This window comes from Nymphalis io, chromosome 14 (assembly GCF_905147045.1).
Source record: "Nymphalis io chromosome 14, ilAglIoxx1.1, whole genome shotgun sequence".
NCBI classification, from domain to species: domain Eukaryota; kingdom Metazoa; phylum Arthropoda; class Insecta; order Lepidoptera; family Nymphalidae; genus Nymphalis; species Nymphalis io.
In genome coordinates, this window is record NC_065901.1 from 2,918,035 (window position 1) to 2,942,089 (window position 24,055).

General features: G+C 33.6%; 1 protein-coding gene across 6 annotated transcripts; it reads left to right on the plus strand.

Annotated features, from left to right (window-relative positions):
- Positions 1-462: 462 nt before the first annotated feature.
- LOC126773369 (heterogeneous nuclear ribonucleoprotein 27C) lies at positions 463-23,745 on the plus strand. Of its 6 annotated transcripts, XM_050494289.1 has the most exons (10): positions 463-598; positions 2,964-3,167; positions 8,459-8,649; positions 9,127-9,209; positions 9,807-10,030; positions 10,448-10,647; positions 10,921-11,010; positions 11,153-11,328; positions 15,271-15,346; positions 21,651-23,745. In XM_050494289.1, exons 1-10 carry the CDS (start codon positions 561-563, stop codon positions 21,773-21,775), a joined length of 1,407 nt encoding a protein of 468 aa, XP_050350246.1. In that variant the 5' UTR covers positions 463-560; the 3' UTR covers positions 21,776-23,745. The 6 variants fall into 6 exon arrangements, with proteins under 6 accessions (XP_050350246.1, XP_050350249.1, XP_050350250.1 ...); XM_050494292.1 differs by lacking the exon at positions 15,271-15,346; XM_050494293.1 differs by lacking the exon at positions 10,921-11,010.
- Positions 23,746-24,055: the final 310 nt, after the last annotated feature.

Here is a 24,055-nt window from a genome sequence, read left to right on the forward strand (position 1 = left end):
ACAAAACTGATAGATAATTAGTTATCCGTCAAAGATAACCGATAAGATTAGTAAAGTAGCTTATTAAAGTTCACAATATTATTCAAAATATATTTCACAAACGTGAATTTATATAAAAATTATATTCACTAACATAAATGTATTTTTTTTTTATTATATAACTGTTTCTATACTATTTCATTTTTCAATTTCTAAATACCTATATTTTATTTCTGCAATTCTTTTTTATATGGTAACATTGATCCGCTGCCATTTTGTATTAAAAAATATAAACTTATATATTTTCAGAACTTTTATAATTTTATTTCAAGTTATAATGAAAAAAAGGGTCCTTTGAATTTTTAATAATATTTTATTTTATTTTTAAGCAATATACTTTTAAGGTGTTGGATACAAGTAATATTTCTTATTACGGATTGTCATTTGACTATTTCCTTCTTCCATGACTTATTTGAGAAAGCGGATGTGGTTGGTCCGCCATAATCATTCGTGTGGGTCTGTGCTTGTGTGGTTTGGGTGTCTTACCGGTGCCAACCATTATTTTTAATTAGTAATAAGTTATGCGTATGAATCCAGACATGGACGATGATGAGAAGGGGTACGTACATTTTAATTAATTTTGGTGAACACCAGGTCTGTTTTAAGTGTCTTAACTATAATAGGTCAAACTGCATGTTCGCTTGGTGTGTCGCATTTCACGACTTGCCATCAAGACTGTGTAGTATTATTTATGAGTTGATTTTCATTTTATTTGGAAATTGTTTTTTTGGTGATTCTAGGATCACTTATAAAATTCGCATGGTAGACATGGTAACAGTTCAGTACGCTTAATTAGCCTTTTACCGGCGAGCGGCCACCGACCCCAAGCCTTGCCGTGCGACTTGCGTGTGCCGATCATGGCAGCTTTACTTTCCCATTGTACCTAATGCCATATTTTAACGATATGTACTCTTAATCAGTAATTTTTTGCATAAACTTGTTCATATAATATTCTCTTAATAAAAAATTAAGTATTGGGAAACGTCGCAATATGTAATATTAACCTTAATGTGACTAATTGTGGCTTTCTCTTATCAGCACTCCGTTGTAATGTAAAATTAATTGCGTACATTTTTACTTTACATTCATATAATTTACATGAATATGGTGGTTTTTGGACTTTTAATGAGGTTAATAGAACGGCGTTGAAAATGCCGCGTAGCTCCAATCTTGTGAGCGAATATACTAAAACATGCTGATTCATTTGCATACTGTTACTTTTTACGATAGGATTTTTCCCAATTTCGCGTATGGTAAAGTCTTCTACATCTGTTTATTTCGAGTCACATTTTTGTATTTGTGAGATGTTTTATCGGTAGTCATTGACGCGTCGGCGCCCTACAATATATGAACTCAATTGACGCAATCGTGGCATTCAACTTTTCGACATTACTTTTTGTTATCAACATATTTTTTTATATAATGTTGTAAAATCAACTTTTAATAAAGTATAACCTATAAATATAGTTGTAACAAAACTTTCCAGTTTGAACCTTTTTTATATTTATAGAGAATCAGGCAGAAAGTAATATGAGAATTTTACTTAGTTCATTTTATAAGTGAATGGTACTTTCACCACTGCACATGTTGTATCAAGATGAATTTGTGCCCATGATCTTTTTTATACAATGATAAATTACTTGATCTGGATATTTAAATGCTTTGCTTATATTATTATTATTCTTTTAGTTTAAATAAATTATTACTTATATTGTTATTTTGTCCTTAAAGTTGTCTATTATCACAGTCAGTATAGTGTTTGTACATTGAAGAGATAATACCAAATGACCAATTATTTAGGTCAAATTAAAGAATTTAATATTTAGTAGTTTATGTGTTGTTATTTCTTTTATTTTAATTTTAAATATAAAGGTACTTATTAGTTACATTTTTGAGGTTAATAACATGTATGTGGTACCTACTAGGTACCTACTTTAAATATGTTGAGGTTAAATTGTAAAGTTTTCCTTAATGCTTCAATTTATGTTTCTACATAAAACATTAAGAAATTATTTAAACATGATTATGTCAGTATTATGAAAAAAAAACTTGTTAAATCATTATCATAATAGTGCATTTCGGTTAAATTTATTGTATATTAAATATGTTTTGTGACGGCATATTCATATATTAGTGGTGGTAGGACTTTGTGGAAGCCCATCTTTACCATCAAACATAAATATATGGTGTAACCATAAATTAAATTGAGAATGAGTCAATGTCAGATCTCATGGATCATTCCCATGGTGTATTTACTGTCTACCTAATTACCAGACTAAGATTAAACTGCACACTTACCTTAAGTTGGTCTATTTCTTTCTGCTTTTCCATACTTGTAAATTTAGTAAACATAATATGAACTGCTGAAAATAAATGAAATAGTTAAAATAGATAGTTACAATGTGATCTTAAAAGTAATTCCATGCAGTCAATGCATCTACTGCCTTAGAAACTTCATTTTTGTTTTAACCAAACATAAATATCAATAAATCTATGAAATATTATTTAGACTTGTATGTATTGCTTAAAAAACATCTCATGCTGTTAACAGTTAATGATTACTGACAAGATGTATGTACCACTAATGTATACATCGGACATAGTCAAAATTATAAGAAAAAAATACCTTTTAAAATTACTCAAAATACTCAAGGTTTTTTAAGATCATTAGTATTTGCACAATTAAGTCTTAGTTATTAGTAAGCTTCTCCTGATTTTACTAAAATAATAAAGTTAAATATAATATGTATTGAGAATGTTTTCAATGATTAATTCCATACAATATATCTAGCATTTTTATATCTTATAATTTTGTATTTGTCAATTTTGTTATCTAGATTAATAAAAACTAGATGGATTGAATAAATCGTATTTCGTAATTAATATTAATTTTATATTAACGGTTAATTATTATATGTATACAGAAAACTGTTTGTCGGTGGTCTGTCATGGGAAACGTCCCAAGAGAACTTGCAGCGGTATTTCTCCCGTTACGGTGACGTCATCGACTGCGTTGTGATGAAGAACAGCGAGTCGGGTCGCTCGAGGGGTTTCGGCTTCGTTACCTTCGCCGAACCAGCCTTGGTTAACGTCGTTCTGCAGAATGGACCTCATCAGTTGGATGGCAGGTTTGTAAATTGTTAACTAATTATTTCGTTAATAGGTACTTCAAATTGCTACTCTCAAGAGTAATTTTAAAGAATGTAACTAAGGGAAAAATGTAATAAAGATAATCTTATTATTTTTTAAGGAGTCTTAGACTAGAAAGTAATCTTTTTTTATTATTAAATACCACACTAATTTTGTATAAAGTAACTGTTTTTCTTAAATAACATATCAACCCTATTGATATGATTCTTATAGTTTCAGGGCGAACTGAGTATAATGGTTTATAATTAAATTGATTATTTTTGGATGAGCTTATTATGCCAACATAGTCAGATTGAGAAAATAACCTTCCGGGCGCTTTTAAGGCGAACGCTGGCAAATTGTAATTGATATGCCAGAACGGCTAAGCGCACACTTGTAAATCATTGAAGTCGTCTTTCGTACATTCATAAAAACTATAATAATTATTAAATTAGCGATATTTGAATCGGTACAGTGGTGCCAATATACCCAGTATTAAACGTTTCCTTGGTTATTAGAGAGATGCGGTACGTTTTTAACTCGATCGTCGATCGGCGTTCGCCACACCTTATGTACACAAAATAACTCCTATCGGCGCTTACAGCGTTTATTAAACACGAATTTATTCGAAATCACATGTAAGTACGTCACCTGGACGTGAAAAAAAAAACACGCCGAACGGTGTGCAGCGCTGAATGGATTTTTTTTAAAGACCGCGTGAGAAAATAATTTACGGCGTGCAGTCGGTAGAGTTGCGTAGTATGATATTAGATAATATTTGTTTACATAATTTAAAAATAAATCGAGATAAAACGTTAAATTAGGGCTGTCTAATTTTACAAGAGCCCTGTTAATAAATAATATTTGTTTCCAAAAAGCACCGACACCCTATCATTTACCCTAATTACCAGATAAAAGACATCGTCCTTTATAAACTGTAATGGATCCTATGTTATATTTATAATGAAATAATGCTTTACGAAAAAAAAGTACACTATGGTGAAAACGATCGCTTTTTGTTTTGAGTTTAACACATATTCGTCAAGTTTTGAACACAAAATGTATACAACGTCCGTTTTTTTTTTTGTAACGAAATGTTAATGGATGGATTTTTTTATCATCATTATTTTCGGGGTAACAAACACACAATTGGGTATTATAAATGTCCTCATGTCCACCGGTAAAAGCTGTCACTATGTCGACCTTCTGAGTCCAGCCGTGCCTAAAAGTGTTATTTAAGTCTTAATTTCAGAGTATTTAAAAAAACCTACAACAAACCGACACAATCGATATTCTAAATACAGTTTAATTATGTTTCTTTTAAAATATAAAATCGATATTTGATTTTTACACGCGTACACAAACATTTCAGCGTTCATTAATATTTAAATAATAAGATTCCCGTATCACAATAACTTATTATAATAACAAATGTTTACTTTTCGTGTAACTTGTCTTTGAATATGGTTGTTGATTTATAAAACATTCAGGTTTAATGTTGTACAAGTTATTGCTCAAACATGTCTACAGTTCAATCTTATTATAATTGAAAAATGTCTTCATATAATTTGTGTGTATGAGTGGGTTGTTAAGATTTTCCCGGTAGGGTGCACTGCGATCGATTCTAGGATTTTTTTCACAAAAATACCTGAAATTCCTATTTCACTCGTACGAAGTCAGTTCGGATAGCTAGTATTACCTATAAAATTTCCATTACATAATAGAAGATAGTATGAAACGTTTACTGATTCATACGGCAGCGTGGGTAATATTTTTCAGGCACGTTATAAAATTGACCTAATTTTAAGGAAACCTCAGCGCACCCAAGAGACATTCAGCTACACGATAACTTAAACCTTGTAATATATTACCGATTTAAATTACATAGATTAATAAAAATGTGCTTTCGAGGTTAGAATGGCTGTATATAAGTTTTCCTCATTTGCGGAAAAATACTATTCACTTTTTTTTTTTAATTTATAGTTTATAGAACTCCATATAAATGTCGTAAACACGGCTATGTGCTTACTAGTAATGGTAAATAAATTGTGTATTAACGATTTTTTTGGCTAATTAGCGTTTTTTTTATGCAGACGATAAGAGAAAATAAAATATAGAATTGGCGGTTCGTGCAGGAATAGATTTACAAACGAATACTTGGTATAAATGATATACATAATGATAGTATAAAATATATATTACTATTAAACTTATTGCAAATTACTATTATGATTGACTGCCTCGTTGGTCTAGTGGCTTGATATAAGGCCGCAGACCCGGAGGTCCTGGGTTCAATTCCGAGGTCGGGCCAATAAAAAGTTATTGGGTTTTTCTGTCAGAAAAATTCTAAGTAGCAGCCCGGAGTCTGGAAGTTGGAAGTGTGTACACTCCCGTGCCTCGGAAAGCACGTAAAGCCGTTGGTCCTGCGCCTGAACTCTTTCCGTTCGTGTCGGATTGCCGTCCCATCGGATTATGAGAGTTAGGGAACAGAGAGTGCACCTGTGTTTGCGCACACACTTGTGCACTATAATATCTCCTGCGTAGTTGGCTAATCTCTCTTGAGATTGGCCGCCGTGGCCGAAATCGGTCTGGAGGACATTATTATTATTATATATTGCAAAAATATGTTATGTAATTTATAATATCGTACAATTAAAACTTTAATATATCTTTTAAAGATATTTCAAATTCTAAATTATTTTTATTATCGAAGGTGATTTAAAATCTCTTATTAATTATAGGGAAAAAAAAATTATTATTAGTATATACCGATATCATCGTTTTACCGATTTTATCTCATGTAGTTAAACGGTGCTATATATATAGGTTACCTTAATGCAAATCTCTAACAATAGCTGTTACTTTGTAACGAGCGAGTAACACTGTCGTGCGTATATAGTTGACCCGGTTGTTTACAAAAAAACGCTTTAAATGCAAGCGTAAAACGCGTAAACGCAAAATAATATACCTGTATGGACAACATGTGCAAACATACGTGCAACCTGATAGTTTCGATATGTTTTTGTATGTATTAAAATTAAATCGTGTTGGAATAAGCTCCAAACCTTCTCCTCAAAAAGAGGAGAGGAGGCCTTTAGCCCAGCAGTGGGACATTCACAGGCTGCTACGGGTACGGGTATGTTATAAATCATGGTCTTAACTTTTTTTCTTCTTTAATTCAAAATATTTTTGTATGCATATACAGTTAACATGATATCTATGTCCCTTACACGTATATTATCTACAATACCAAATACATACTTCCTGTTCTTCATGTCGTATGTGAATGGTTCGTTTAAATTATATAAACAGCCGATTGGTGCAGTAGTCGCCTAAACTAGTATTTACCGATAGTCACTGGTACGAATCCTGCACCGTACAAGTGATTGTATGTATCTAATGCTGAAATAACTAACTCGCTTCTCCTCCGTATACAAGTCTAACAAAATGTAGATTTTGATTAAAAAATGTATCAGTAGTTACAAATACTTTCCGTGGCTACTTGACATTCGATAACATCATTTATAACACATTTGAAATTATGGTTAAAAAAAAAATACCGTATCTTTCATTTCAAATTAACGGATATGTATATTTCTATAATGGAATTAGAACTTATAATCTCTTGTAAATAATTAATGTAATTTCTCAATCAAAAATCATGTTTTTAACCTTCATAGCTTTCATCGAAATTGGCCCATGATTAATTTTAAACACATTTCACGCAACTTGAAAACTCGACCAGAATAAACGACATAATGCCTTTTTTAAAGAATGTACCACGTATGACCTACATTACAATAGATATACATTTTAATAAATATATATTATACATATATATATATATATATATATATATATATGTATAATATATATATATATATATATATATATATATATATATATATATATATATATATATATATATATATATATTGCCACATCCAGGCAGTGCCTTCAACTATGCATGTTGTAGGCACGTTCAGATGTTTGTGGAAAATTATATGCAAACTAAGCATATGCTTGTTGCTATATTAAGCAATATAGTTTACAAAGTTTGCTACATTATCATTTATTATAATCTATTTTTATGATGTGACGACATTTTGTATTCACATTGAGTCGTTTGTAATTTTAATTGAATAAAATATGAATATTAGTGGAGAACAGTAATTTATGATTAAAGTATGAAAGATATTTTATTATATTACATATTGTGTTCGATCATTTTGATCCAAAACTGTGTGTAAAGTCTATTTTTGGCAGATCTTTCCAGACACACACACACACAGACACACACGTCCTGTTAATGAAACCACGTGTTGTTTCTTCAATGAATAAATTTCATAAGTTCACTTTATTAGAGCTTAAAATCCTTTAGTTAGTATCCTGTTTTAATTGAAATAAAGATCGCATTATAATATATATATATTTTTGTCAAGTACACTTCTTGCTCTACAACATTTACATATTACGTTGGTGTTGCAATCTGTAAAGGGATATTGTAAATGTTAGTTGCATTCCATCTTCCATGACTTCTCTAAAGCATATCAATGCTAGTGAAAGTAATTTCAGAATGGGAAAGTTGCCTCATGGAACCTAGAATGTTACAAAAATAAATCTAATGTTTTACTAATCTATTGTTTCTGAACGAGTTTTATAATAAACCGCACGGTTAGTTAATATTACATTCTATACTTGTTTATCTCGGTTTTTGGGTTGTTATTTGATAGATTAAATAAAAAAGTAATAAATTAACTTTGGAACATCTGAAGCAAATTTTACGGAATTTGAAATGTCTCAATATAAACATAATTAGTGAACGTTTCCTTAAAGCAATTAAAAATATGTTAATTTTTTCATTTTTATTCGCACAAACATGTACCTGTCAATAGTTTGTATTGAACCTTAAAACTAATCATCAATATTTATAAAGCGCGTCGGGGTGAGAAAAAACAAAATTAACATTCTATTTTTAGTCTTCATTTATATTTGAAAGCAAAAAACGTAATTTTTAAATGTTGTTCCATCCTTTATAAACAAAGAAAACTTATGCAGCCGGTAGCAATTGTACAAATATAATGTAGAAATGACATTCTAAATTTACTTTAGGATGACGTATAGCCATGAAAAACGCAGGACCTTGTGTTGAAACAATTTATCAATTTAATGGTGGATTTGTGTTATTAATGTTTCTACATTTTTATTATTTTATGTCATGTTTTCATAATCGATGAATGGACGCTAAAAAGCTTACACAAGAATTTTGAACTATGTTCCATTGTTCTAGAACAATCGATCCAAAGCCGTGCAATCCTCGAACTTTGCAAAAACCAAAACGCGGCGGTGGCTACCCTAAGGTTTTCCTCGGCGGTCTGCCCTCTAACATCACCGAGACCGACTTGCGTGTGTTCTTCGGCCGTTACGGAAAAGTCATGGAGGTTGTCATTATGTATGACCAGGAGAAAAAGAAGTCTCGAGGTAAGATTTTTATTGCTATTTAATTATATCAAAATAAATCAGAGAGAATGTATTAAGTTTTCTGTGTCATAATGATGATAATGATTTTTTCACTATGCACTACAATTATTAAACTTATTACAAGAACACACCTAGACAAAAAATTATTCATTTATATTTTTTTTTACATAAAAAACAAATATTGTTGTTACACAAAAATAAAACCGACTCTACAATAATGACATTGCTGGAATGCTGTTTTTTTAATAATATTGAATTAATGTAAACAAAATAGACACATCCACATCCAGGCAGCGCCTTCAAATCTACTTGTCGTAGGTGCGTTCAGATGTTTGTGGAAAATTAAATGCAAATCAGCATATACTTATTGCCTCAAATGGGCGAGTGAGTCTACAAAGTTTGCAACATTTATATTTCAAGCATGCGCTTTAATATAATTGTTAATTAGGAATGTGTAACGATGCATCGATTTTTCAGGCTTCGGATTCCTGTCGTTTGAAGACGAGATCTCCGTGGAAAGGGTGACACAGGAACACTTTATCAATCTGAACGGGAAACAAGTAATTCACTCTTATTTATATTTTATACATTATAATGAAATAATTAATATTTTCGTCTCCACATTCAGGCAGTTTCTTCTAATTTTCTTTTAGTTGGAACATTCCAATGTTTGTGGGAAAGAAATACGCAAATAAGCATATTCTTCCTTGCTTTTATGAGCATGTGTGTATAATTATTTGCCACAATTTTTTTTCTTAATTGAGTGTTGTCAGCCTAAGCGTTCAGTTGATTAACTGTCTTGTTCTTTTGTGTAATTTTAAAAGGCTACAGATTCTAATATCTTCATTTTAATGGTTTGGCTAATAAAAGTAACTGGTTTTTTTCCTCAAAAATATTTCAATAGAAACTCGGTAATGTTACACTCCTTTGCACTTAAAACTTTAAATCTTCTGATTTTCGGTCGATCGTGTTACCGTTGCATTGGAGTGTGATAGAGATTGAATCTGTGATAACAATTGTGTACTGAAATGTTCCACGTGTTAGTTAAGAGTTAAATCATATGCACTTGCATTTTGTATTTGTCTTCGAGAATCCTAACAGTTTTTTTTTGAAGATTTATGCCTTACTACATCAGATAATTTATTTCCTGTTATCAGGTGGAGATCAAGCGCGCGGAGCCACGCGACGGGTCCGGCAAGCTGGGCTCGGGCGGCGGCGGCATGGGCGGCGCGGGCATGGGCGGGGCGCCCGGGGACGCGCCCGCCGCCGGCCAGTGGGGGCCGCCGCAGGCCGCGCCCATGAACATCATCCAGGGACACAACGGACAGATGGGTGGGCCGCCTATCAATATGCCCATGGCTGGTCCCAACATTATGCAAGGGTAACTACTTCACTTTACCAAAGGTTACAGATTTGCTCGTAGATTTCAAATAAATGGATTATTGGATTGAATGGATTAACTCATGGATTATTTAATATTGTAACATACCTTGATGATGTACATAATCACTAAGTTCTTTACTCAGGTTTACTTTTGAGAGTATTTAGCATTTCGAGATCACCAGAGCAGGGCAGGACAGAGATGATACTCATTAATTATTCGCTACTACTACTACGCTAAAGATTAAACCGAATGGCTATTGTTGCATTTGTGTTTTCAAATATAGTTCCGATTAAATAATGTTTCTAATTTTTGAACCGATCCTTGCCAGATCTGTTCATATAGTCGAAGGGTGTCTGTCCCTCATCGATACAGTAGTGTTAGAATCAGTAAGCTAAGTTTCGTGCACGTGGACAGGTACCAGGGTTGGGGCACGTCGGCCGGGCAGACGTCGTATGCCGGATACGGCGCGGCGGGCGGCGCGGGAGGCCCCGGCAACTACCAGGGCTGGGGCGCGCCGCCCGCCCCGCAGGCGCCGCCGCACGCGCCCGCCTGGCCCGCCACCAACAACTATACGCAGCACGCGCAGCCGCCCGCGCAGGGATACGGCAGCTACGGTACGCGACCTTTTATGTATTATGTATATCGCCATTCGAAAAGAACAAGTTTGATAATTCTCCGGTGAGGTTTACATCTGACGTTTAAAGTGAATGCGTTCCACGCGGTTTATCGTCGACGTTCATACGACTTGTTTCCAAGTAAGTTTTAGGAATTAGCAGCGCGGTAACGAAATGATCGTACGTGTAAAAACATATCGATGTAATGTTACACGTTTATATCCGACGAAGCCAGTACAAAAGAGAAAAAATAAATGATTGTTTGTTTAACAGCAAACTACAGCTCTGCTCCCGCGGGCGCTTCCGCCGGAGGCAGCTGGACCAACTGGAGCATGCCCCAAAACTCGAACTCCACTGGCTCTGGTGAGTAAACGTGACACTCTTCAACCGTAGGACAGAACTGTCGCTTTATTGCGAATATACGGGCAAAAATTATCAAACTTGTTCTTAGCAATAGTTTTAAGTAAACGATCAGCGAGCATGTATACACCCCTCCCGTGCGCAGGCTCGTACGTGCCGCTGTCGGAGGGCGGCGAGATGTACGGGCGCGGCGGCGGCGGCGCGGCGGGCGGCGCGGCGCCGGCGCTGGCGGGCGCGCTGTCCTCCGCCGCGCTGTCCAAGTCCTCGTCCGCGGACTACTCCTCCTACCAGCAGTACCCGCCCGCCTACCAGCAGGACCAGGTACCGCACGCACACCACCACCACACCACCCCGACCGATGTACGAGAGTGAATCTGTCATTACGAACACTTTCACTAATATTGACTGAATATAACTAAATTGGAAAATTTTACAATCCTGCATATGATGTGACTTTTTTCAGTCTTGTAGTATTTTTCGTAATCGCAGATTCGATAAAACGTGCCGCCACTAACGTACTTATTGCACACGTACGTCGTTACGTAGTCGCACGTGTACAGAGGCTCTTTTGGTGACGTAAGCAGGATCATTGTTCTCATTCTCATTAATATAATTTAATTTTGTTAGTGTATTTTAGACTGTTGGCCTGTCATTATTTACAAAATATAATAATTATGATTTCTGATTACGACACCAATTGCAATTACATTTTTGGTTATACCACTTTTGTTGACATGCTTTTGTAGTTCGAATTTTAATTATGTGTTGTATCGAATGAAAGTGGTATCACCTAAACTATTCATATAACCTTATTCAATTTTCGATATTTCTTTAAAACATATTAAATTGCCATGTGCAAATGAATTGCACTTAAGTTTATAAATATTTTAGTTTACAAATGAAATAACTTTAAGGATCGGTTTTTAAATAATAAATGAGAAATTGTCATTATTGGACATTTTTTTTTTTACAATTACCTCTTTATAATGACTACTAACTGATCCTTAAAAAATTAATAAGAAATATAGAAACATATAATACAATTGTAAGATCATTATATCTATTTTTAAAAAAGATAAAATGATATTACAATGTATTTTAGTTATAGCTAGCCTGGCATGAACCATTATATCCTTTGTCTTAGTTAGTTTATTAAATTTTTTTTAACCCTTGCTAAAATGGTTTTTGCCTAGGTTGTCTTTGCTTCGACGAAGCATTTATTTGGGTAATGGTGTTTTTACTATGGAATCGTTAAATATATTTTGTAAAATTATTATGAAACTGTTAATTGGTATAATAACAAAATGTATTTAACTATTTTATAATTGCTATCATGCTTTTCATTATCTAGTGAATTTCCAATCTTACAAAAATTTCATCTCATATTTTCTTTTTTTTTTTACACCGTCATGAATTATATTTATAAACTATTTGATATGAAATTACATGTACATTTGGAAATTCTTTTGCCTCTCATTAAAAAGTAACGTGTTTGAAACAAGATCAATTGATAATACATTATTAATAATTGTTTCAACACGATACTCGTAAGTGGGTCACGGTGCTCTCAATGCATATGCGACGTAACTGCTTGCAAATTGTAAGGTGATATTAATGTCCGTTTATTTTCTGCAAATACAAAAATACTGGATTGAAACATGTTTTTTGTTTTCAATTGTTTTCCTTTTGTCAAATTATATTTTATATTGACTTAAATAATGTTTCTTTTCGGTATTTTATTGGCAAACAATTATTTTGAAAAAGCTATATCTCGAGTGCATTTTTTTTATAATTGATTAGTTGCTTAGTATTTCTAAATGTATTCTCGATATAGCAAAAGATTTGTTTAAACTGTTTCTCTTCAGTTTATAAACAAAAAGTACAGCCAAGTTGATTTCATAGATAATTACTTAGTGTTATTTGCTCGTACCCTCGGGGCTTGCATCCTTCCCATAATCCAATTACCCACCGCTTTTTCTTTATTTTATCCTGCATCCATCTCCAAACTTGTTTGAAGTGGTTATTCGGTATGAACCGGTGATTGCATGACTGGATTACTTGATTTACCTCAGACATAAGTTCGATTACAACATACATTAATGAATGAACGAAAGGTTTAACGAATGAACGTCTACACGACAGAATCACTAGCAAAGTTCAATTTGGTTGTACTTGCCAGTTTGTTTGCGATTCATGAATGAATGCGCGATGGAGATGTGTCACACACAACGGTGAACGAGCGAAATTCAGCGAAAACATTGTTCGTCTTTGAATGCAAACAAACAAACCTCAGACCGAGGCAAAAATGCAGCATGAATATAATATAGAGCCCCTATAGTTTGCCTCTCCTGCATCCGTGTGTTGTGTTCCAATATATCGGCGCTTTTTTCGTAACGCATACAACGCATACATCGGAGACATCGACACCCACTACTGCATGCTTTAAGTGGCAGACGAAATGTGCGATGTCTTTTTGATTTTCCGAGGCTATGCTGCGGTTCGTATTGTCTATATGATGCGGTCCTCTGATGCGAGCCGCTATCGAAGCGCCAGTTCAGAGTCGCACCGCTTTCCATAGTGAAAAATCAAGAAGATTAATGTTGTAATACAGTTTCGCTGAAGGTCTCTCATCACCACGACCCGCCCCCCCATTCCCGCTCCCGCTCCTAACGTCATCGCCCTCGGGGATAATTCACACGCTTTCGCCCGGTCCATCTTCACGCTCTGCTACTTACATAATCTGCTAAAGATCCAGGTTGGAGCATTGTGGCGAGTGGGACTTTATGTCTGTAATTCTTCTTTTCCAGTTGGTCGATCAGGGCCCACAAGAGTGGCTCCTCCACAAAGACAATTAGAGATATGGGTGGGTTCGGATGAGGGTATGTCGCGAAACTCTGGGGATTTCTCACTATGGACGGTTCGGTCATGCGACGATTACGCGGGCTCACCTTAAAGGCATCGCACCGCACTAGATTATAAGCTTACCTTTAGATCCATTTATTGTTCATAATGCATTTTTTTGTAGACGTGCGAGATGATTAAATCGCTTTGTTTCATCTCAATACTTGTAAAATTGGCATTTAAAGTACAAATTAGTAAAATTTGGATTTTTCATATTGTTACAGGTTCATTAATAGATAATTTTAACGATAAATAATATTAAGAGCTGTACTTTAAGTGTTCAGAGATGAAATTCGAACTTCTGTTAATTGTAATCAGAGAGCATATATGCAAACCTGTTCTGAATCATCGTGGCCGGCGCTGAATGTGGCCCTCGACATGCTCTCAACTCATTAGTCACTTCCAAGTAGTAAAAATATAATCCGAATCCACATTTAGCGCCTCCACGATGGCACATGACGTGTCGACGCTAAAGCCATAGTTTAGTTTGTGTTTGATATATTTCTATTTTTATACTCATTACATTAACCGAATAAGGCAAAGGTCTCAATCAGAATGGTGGCGTGAAGTTTTAAAGGCGATAGATCGACACGTCAAGCGCACCGTAATCGTGATTTTTCGTCTTATTATTAGCTCGTAATTGTTTCTTCATATACAAAATGTCTGTATATCAAAACTCTATTTTGATTTGTTTTGTATTTTCTACATATATTATGTTTCTACATATACAATATATCTATATATCAATCTATTTAAATTTGTTCTGCTTTTTCGAGCGATAATTAGACGAATAATCATTTAATACATACAATAGATTGTCAACGCAAGTGGCCTAATTCAATAGAATGTAATCAATATTAAGCTGGTATATTATTGTTTCTGTTTAATACAATTATCTGTAGATAAAGCTTTACAACTCATAATCATTTTGAGGCCACTGCGTTACGGTTATTTTGAATAGGCCCCTTTGCGCTAACGGTCCAATATTTAATCCGACGACCTTTTACCGGACGTCCTGCCTTGTATACTTCGTCTAGTATCTTGGCAGTAAAATATTACAAATTTTATTGTAAAATACAAGAGGGGTTACTATGGAAATCCGAAGGGGTAATGTCGCGCGAGTGGGGAGATATGTAGGATTGTCAACAGTTCGATAATTTATCGAATCGCTACTTCCAATAAAAAAGTGTTTTTTTATTAAATATTTTTATTTTTACTCTACATACAATTAAATTAGAACTTGTGCACTGTCGAATCATGTTTCACTTCGGATGCGATACGTCGGGGACTAGTCGACAATCCTAGCGATACTAGACGGGGTATAGACGGCGGGGTCCGGCTAACGTGTGCGGGCCTGGCTAGGGCTCGTCGTACGGCGGCGGCGGGTCGCGCTACGGCGCGGGCGGCGAGTACCACTCGGGCGCCGCGCAGCCGCCAGGTGTGCACCCGCACCCGCACCACGCGCCCAAACACTTCACCGCCAACGAGTTTAACAAGGAGTGGCCCGCCGCCTAGTGCGCGCCGCGCCCGCCGCGCCCGCCGCGCCCGCCTCCCCACACGCACGCCCCTCGCCCTCCCGCCCGTCTCGCACCTCCGCGCGACCGCCTCTCCTGACAACGACAGTTGTTCATACGTAACGTTCGGACGATCTATCTGGTGCGAATGGTAACGCGGGAGTGCCGAACCGGACGGTAAAACACGACGACACTAGCGACACTGTACCAGATATAATGAACCGACGAGGTCGACCCACGATCGTAGATTTTATATGACACGGGATGTTCATTTTTATAGATACTTTCGATGACTGCTTAGCACTTTTTGACGATAAATATACTTTATTGTAGTTTGAAATAATAAAATAAAATCATGTTGCCTGTTAGTTACGAAACTCGAATGAAATGAAATATAAGAAGTAAAATTTTATAACAATGCAATATAATATTAAAATAATGATGATCGGTAACTTTAGTAACGTGTTAAAAACGTATCCAATTTTTAAGAAGTAATTTTTTAAAAAAACCAACGACTGCATTAACACAAACCCACACGCGTACTTTAATTTTAGTCGTAATCAAATTAATTGTAATTAAACTAAATTTAGATAATGACAAGATCGTTCAGATGTGTTTACAAAGAAAGCGTAAGGTAGCGGGATGTTTTTTGCTTAATACCCTCCCCGAGTCTCGCGGCTCCGTGTCCGAAGCGCGCCGAGGTGTGCGTGTACATCTCTGTACACAAAAGTTTCTTTATCTTTTTATTATTCTATGTATTTTGGATGTGGGCTCCTTTTAACGTTTTTATTTTACTTCGTACTTTGATAACGTCAAAGGATTATCTTTTCGCGTTTATAAAATGATTTCTTTTAATAACACCACGTAATGTATCGATGGGATCTCGCTATTTCGTGTAGTGGTGATGTTACGAAGTGTAGATGTAAGCGCCACGAACGCTCCGCGCACAATTGACAGACAAAATGTTAAAACAAGGCCAATTTAGGGAAAATTACCTAAACAACTTAACTTAAGCTAATGACTTGTATAAATATTTGGTATATATATTGATATGTATGTTTAATATTAGAATTTTGGTTATTTACCACCCACTAGACTTAGGAAAATGGTAGGGATGTAATGAAATAATTATGTGTTAATATTTAACAAAGCAAAGTATGACTGAACGTGATTTTAATATTTTTAATTTCCCGTTGTTAAAAAAAGGGGAGCAATTCTGTATAAATATTATTCGTAATTATAATTATTTTCTTATATGGATTTTAGTTTTTTATCGCAATTTTAAGTTTATATGGAACTTATACTTTAATGAATTTTTACCTGCCAAATTGTTATAACGAGCAAACGATAACGTATTTGTTAAGTGATAAAGCTCAAGCATTTAGGATATAGAGCAGTCGGCCTCGCCGGCGCCCTCCGCACCCTTCGCGCGGACTCTTGTACATACATATATATACTTACTTGTGTGTAAAACATAATTTTAATCGATTCTCTCGTCACATAGTTTTAAAGTTTTTAATTTATGTGATCGCCAAATATATTTAAAAGCTATATAGGGGTTATACGGCGGTGGCGGCCCCACGCGCTCGCCCGCTCCCTCACAAAGTGAGTTATAATTTAAAGTAACATTTTTAGATTAAATTTAATGTTAGTCCTTTACTGTACTATATCGCTCAATCATTTGACCGATCGACTGATTAAAATTTTAGTGATAAGCTAAGTAATGTAATCGCGAGCGGGGCGGCGAGCGTGCGACGCGGGCCCACCGGTCCTTTAAGTTAATGCTAGATACGCGGCCGGTCACGCGGTCACATTTGTTATAAATGTTTTAATAGGAAAATTGTTGATAATTACATTGAATGCATAATTTGATAGTATAGGGTTATTTAAGATCGCACCGTAAGTAAAGTATAATTTATCTATGACTATGAGGAGTAATGTGAGACGTAAGCGTTTATAAGTGACGCGGTCCGGCGAAAGGTGCGGAGTCCCAAATTTAATGCTAAATCATAGAGAAAACGCCTTACATTGTGATGTTCATAGTTAAAGCGCATATTGGTACATTTCTTATAGCTCTATTATATTACACACGACTGAAACACATCATTATGTAGGAAGTTGAAACTTGTACCTTAAAACGATATATTGAAATATTATTAATAATTACTAAATGATGTCGGTGCCTATTTGCCCACTACTAGGTTACGTGTAGTTGTGCCCGTTTCTTACCGCTCCTTTACTCTTACCTGATCGTTCCTATGTAAGTTAGGTTTAATTTGTCTCGATTCATTCCTCGGTAACGATACGCGTCCTAATATACTGTCGCTGTAAGTCCTGTTTTATAAGTTCGCTTAGACGGCACGTTCGAGTCGCTTTTACTTGGCATTTGTATTCGTCGAACGACTAACCAGTAACCCGCTGCCCATCGCCGTCGCACTGTTGCGCTCGCGTGCGAGCGTCCCGCACGCACTCGCCTCTCCGGCGCGGGCGGCGACTAGTGCGACGTGTCGAGTCCGCATTTTGGTTCTAATTTACTTACTGTAGATTTAATGTACAACCACCGATGAAGTGATGACATTGTTCACGTCTGTTTAATGTTAGGAAACGATGCCTTACAAAAAGTTAAGTGAATATAGAGATGATTTATATTATGTTAATTTCAGTGATATTAAATTAGCACTAAGGTGTTTTTTAGATACGGGCTCGGTTCCCGGACTCACGAACCTTCGGAACAATTTGTAAGAAGTTAGTTTGTAATTAAACATCGTGGCAATCTTCTAAGTAACATAAAGAGTATAATTTATTTAAATAAAGTATAATATGTATTAGAAATTTTAGATTTACTCAACATTAAACTTAGTGCAAATTATTGTGAGAAATCAATTGACTATTTATATGGGTTTTTAATTATTATTATATAGGAGAAAGCATAAAATATTGGATGAATTTATTAATTAAAAATAGTTAGCAAAATACAATACGGTAAGATTCGTTAGGAGGCTCGTCTGTCAAATGTGTTCCGCGGGCGTGTCGCGGCGCGCTCATCTCGGGCACTTGCATCAGTTGCATTTTAATATTACACTGATGATATGAGTAATATCGACATAAGATATACACTGTATCTTAATAATAATGTTTATGGAATAATATTTTAATCATGGCTTAACTGTAGTACTGTTGTGTAGTTAACCTTTCGACTCTTGTTTGTATTACTTTATATAATATAGTGTACGCGGTTTTTTATATGTGTATGTTTATTCAAGTAGTAACATGTTTGTGTAAAAGTGTATTTTGGTATAATAATTATGATATCTCGCGCGCGCGGTTTTGTCTGTGTAGTGCCGCGCGGGCGCTTGCATAAATAAACTTATGATCGTAATTGACTAATTATATTATATGAGACCCCTAGTGTTAACGTTAGATTAGCAGGACTCTTTTTAAGTTTATTTTCTACTCGTCTAAAAGAATTGCATTTAGTCAAAGGCATCGGCAGCTAACAGTCGATTCTTACTATAGTCGGTTCTAAAGTTATTTTTAAAACAATGCAGGTATTATTAATATAAAAATCCTCGTATTTATATTAGATTTATATACTATAAATGTAATTATTGAACACACTATCGTAAAATAAATTGCACGGGCTTTACAGTTAATTATAACATTAATTATTATAAAACTTAGGGCAAGTTGTTATTTATTTCTGTTTTAATTAAAATTTTGATGTTGATTATTTTTTAAAATATATTTTTTTTTCATTATAGTGGATAAAGTACATAATTCTCGATCGATTAGATTACAAAATTATTAGGTGAACTATCGACTGATGTACAATATTTAAAGTAATGGTTACTTACGGCAATATATAAGTTTTAATTTACGCGGCTCCACTACGGGGCGCTGTATTTATACTGTATTAATTTCGTATAAAATGTAATTAATTGGAAGCGGCGACCGCGACCGAGCCACATATTAAGCATGTTACGATTGTAAGACTATTATCTAGATTTGTTGTAACTCGTAATGTTGTAACTCGTATGTACCACTAGCCCTAAGGCCCGCGCGGGCGCGCGCGCGCCGCGCCGTCGCGCCGCCCCGGCGCCGCCGCGCGCGCGCGCCCGCGACTATTATATAAAAAGGAAAATTATGATAGACTTACACGTGCGTCCTTGTTGTTTCTTTTTTAACGATTACCTAATGATAATTAGTTAATTACGGTTTTAATAATTAATTTTAACCGAAGCACTAAAATATTAAGACGAGAAGCTTGTACGCGATAAAACATTCGATGTAACGATTCGAAGTGCTATCACAGAAAATAACACTTAAGGTTTTTCGAAGTAGAAATTATGCATTATTCATATTAGGTATTTTGGGTATATATTAGTTAGTTTTAACTGGTAACATAAGTATGTAGTTGTAATGTAATGAAAAAATAAACAGTTTGTCGTAGTTTCCTATTATTAAGCTTCTTCTATCTTAATGGTTTAAGTAATACTACTGGTTGAATAATTTAAAAAATATTAATATTACCACTGCAAATATTTGAGATATCTTATGATGAAATATATATCTACTTTAAGGACATTATAAAACGTAGATAATTAAAAGAAATCAAAAATTTCAAAATATATCTGGCATTTTTAATGTTTGCCCCCACCCTATAGAATAGACACCCCTAGGCTAGGAGAAAAAGGTTATCATAATTTTTGTTTTTATATCGATTTAAATTTCACCCGGATCCTAGAGTTCCATAATAGTCTTACGCTACTAATACAAGACAATGAACAGTGAAATGATATCGGTCCGTTTCAATTAATTATATTGAATATTACACACTATACGCTTATAACTACACTGTACATGCACGAAGACTAACATATAACTCACGCGGTAAAGTATTTGCAATATTACTAACATTCTTGATTCTTTTCATTTCTTACCCTCTATATATCTATATCTTAAAAGTAAATTATTCTTAAAAATTTTTTTTTTTTTTTATAATTGCGATGTGAATTTCACCAGATTATATTTAATATGATATTCATTGATTAGATTACAATTATCTTCTTTCTTTTTTTTAATTTGCGAACGTGTTCAAATTGACTTAAAATAAAACCATTCTAATAAAGTTCAAAATTATTCCAAATCGTAAACACATTGTGGTTATAAATATGGCTCTAATTTAGTTTAAAAAAGTAGTCTAAACTAACGATTGGCAGAGGGCGATGGAGTAACAGCCGGAAGTTCCAAGTTCGTCAACATGCCCGCGCTGAATGATGCGATCGGAACACCGCCACAGGTTTAAAAATATTTGTACAATCAAGAATAGAATGAAATGTTTTCCTTAGTATCAATCTATAAAAAAAAAAAAAAAAAAAACAAAAAACTACTACTGATTTCACTCATGGGTGTACATCGAACTTTAAATTGTATAAAATTCAAATCATTAATAAATATGAATTACGATTACGGTAAAATAAATAAATAAAACTTAGTTAAAACTATTAGTTATGATATTATAAAAACTAAAAACTCATCAGGTCCCGATGATGTTCTGCCCCGGTATGGTGTCGCCACAGCCCTCCTTTTGTAACGTATCGGATATGTCCGCAACAGCATCAGGTCCATACGAACACGCGAAATAACGTTCATATAACATACTTAGAATCATTACAGAAATCGAATACAGTAGAGCTAGTCAGTTGTTAATATCGTAACTTATGGAATTTCAATAAGAATTTCTATAACATGTAACATTTAGATTATTGGGTATATATAACACATCTTTGATATTGGTAACTTATACTTAGCATTATTATATACCACCAACCTTTATATACGTAATTACGAATATATATTTAAAACTTAAATATAGTCAATTGTACTTTTCATGGCATTTTAAATAGTATAATATATACTTTATATAAAACATATTTAGTTTAATAAAATTAAATATTGGTCATGATAAAAATCCCTTTAAATAATAATCATAATAATATTAATTAATAGCTTACATTTACTAGTATTAACAATAAGTATAATATGCCAATATCAGTCTTACATTCTCTGGTGTTTGGAGAACGGTGCGTGGTGCGGTAAGTGTTTTATATTTGTTTTTTTTTTTTGCAATAAAATTCAAGTAACACCTATTAATTATTTTGAGCTTTAAAATATTGCTGATACTATCAGGTTAAAATATACAGAATGTTAATTTAGATGTACGCATAGGTGATGATTACGAATACACTGGCGGTTCAGGAGACGGTTACCAGAGATCGTCAAAACGCAGCCATCACGGAACTTCGAGCAGTGGGAGCGCATCGGCGTCCTCTTACCATCCATATCGGCGTTAACGAGTGACTTTAACGGTCACACTAGCCTGGTATCTGCACTCAATAAATAGTGTGTCTGAATGTCTGTTTAGAAATGCAAAGAGTTATATATATGTAGTTTTCACTCCATCGTTCCTATCCTATACATATAATTAAATATGAATATAAATAGTCTTAGAAATATTTTTATCGCGTAAAGTTGAGGTTACTAATCATAACAACGCAATATTTTATCTATATGAAGCAAATATTATCTGTTATTTGACATCGCTATCTAAGCAGACAAATAGGACCGGAGCTCGTCAAACCCGTTGGAAGGGAGTTTTTGTTTTAATATATACTTGTAAAATATAATATATATACCTCTACTATAAATACAATCAGCAAATAGTTTGTAAATGATATAAACGGAATTTGTCTACATTAAGTGTTCATGTCTAGGTTTTTGAATTAAATGATTTACTAAAATTGTAGACCGTAGTTATTGTAAAACTGCCAAGAGGTTTCTTACAAATTCGTCGTCATTTTTTTTAGCTTAGTTTTGTTTATGTATACAATAGTTCGAAGTAGATATTGCTAAAATTTAAGAATTTTTGAATTGCACATTTGATTAGCATAAATTGCATGAATGAAATATTTTTGAATCTTAAAAGCAATATTAATTGTTAAACAAAATGACTGAATAAGATATTATTTTATTAGGTCTCTATGATTCGTGTGACATACGTTACTCGTGTATGCAAGTAATAATAATTAATATATTGGAATATTTTCGTTCGTTTGAAATTGACTATATTTGTTTTTTTTTTTTGTATGAAATGCTTTTTTTTCTAAACCATTCCGATGGTTATAGATTTATAAATATAAAGCCGTGTATTTTCAAAGTTTGTGTAGATTTTAAGAATGCATTAAGAATCATGTCCAAGTTAATGTTAATCTAGAAAACGTAAAATTAATAAATTCTAAAAGCCTATACATATATTCTACTAAATATTTAAACGGTTTGGGCAAATGCGTTTAGTATCTTTTTGGAAATATATTGATGTATATTAGAATAGTTAAAATATTTTTCGATAATATAAGATTAAAAAGGCATTTAATGACACAGTTATACATATCACGATCATTCAATTACCATTAATGTATTCGTATAAGTGCGTCTGAAAGACTAATTGGTTGTTACAATAATAAAATATTAAATAGTTTCGATTGTTCGACCGAACAACTGTCTGTTATGCACGCGACATAATATATTATATTTGTTTGATTTAATTTATATAAATTGTTTCCTGTTTCGTCTTCTTTCCATATCGAAACAAAACTTTTTAACTGTTTCAGTATGACACCCTGTATTTTTGTTCACATTAATAAAAATACTTATAATTTTAAGTTTTTATTTAAATTCACGTACAAGACTGGCTTTAAAAATTCCTGAATAAGACATTGATTATATGAATAATTTCTAACCTATGATATTATTAACATAGACACGGTAAATACGATTTTTTATAATAATATATTTAATTTTTTAAAAGTTTTACAATTCATCTTGTGAATATTTTGAATAAAATAATGTACAAAAAACTGCAAGCGGGGGTAAGTACATTGAAAAAGTAGATCAGAGAATAATCAATGTAATAAATTATATTTTAGTTATAGCATTGTATTGTGTAATAGAATAGTTGTATGTACAATTTAATATTATATTAACATTGGATAAAATTTTAAACACCTAGACATAAACAAAGAGTTAGAAATTATTCTAGATTAAAAGTTACTTTACGTCTTAAAATTAAGAGGTCTTTAATATTTAACACAGATAAAATATTGTTACATATCTGGACCAATAGAAATTACGTTGAGCCATCTATATTACTAATAGGTAATCCTCCTACGCCTAAGTTTTTTACTTTTAATGTTTTTTGGGATAATCTTAGAATTTATGGGAAATCATTATGTAGACATTTAATATAATAAATTGTGTAAAGTTACATTTTAACTTATTTCTTTATGTTTAAGACTTCGTTACATTTAGATTTAATAAATAACTATCAATACAAATGAACAGATAAACAGTGAGAGACAAAATAATTAAAAGTTCTGAAATGTTTATGCTGGTCATCACGTTGCATACATTCTTTTAATTAATCTCTAAAGTATAATTATGACAGTTGGGACATCCTAAAATTTTATATCTAGAAGTTCTATAAAAGGGAAGATTAGGTAAGTATTCCAGGTAAGGCACAAGAACACTATTAGCACGTTCATCTGATTTCTAGACTAATTATTTGTGCTAATTAA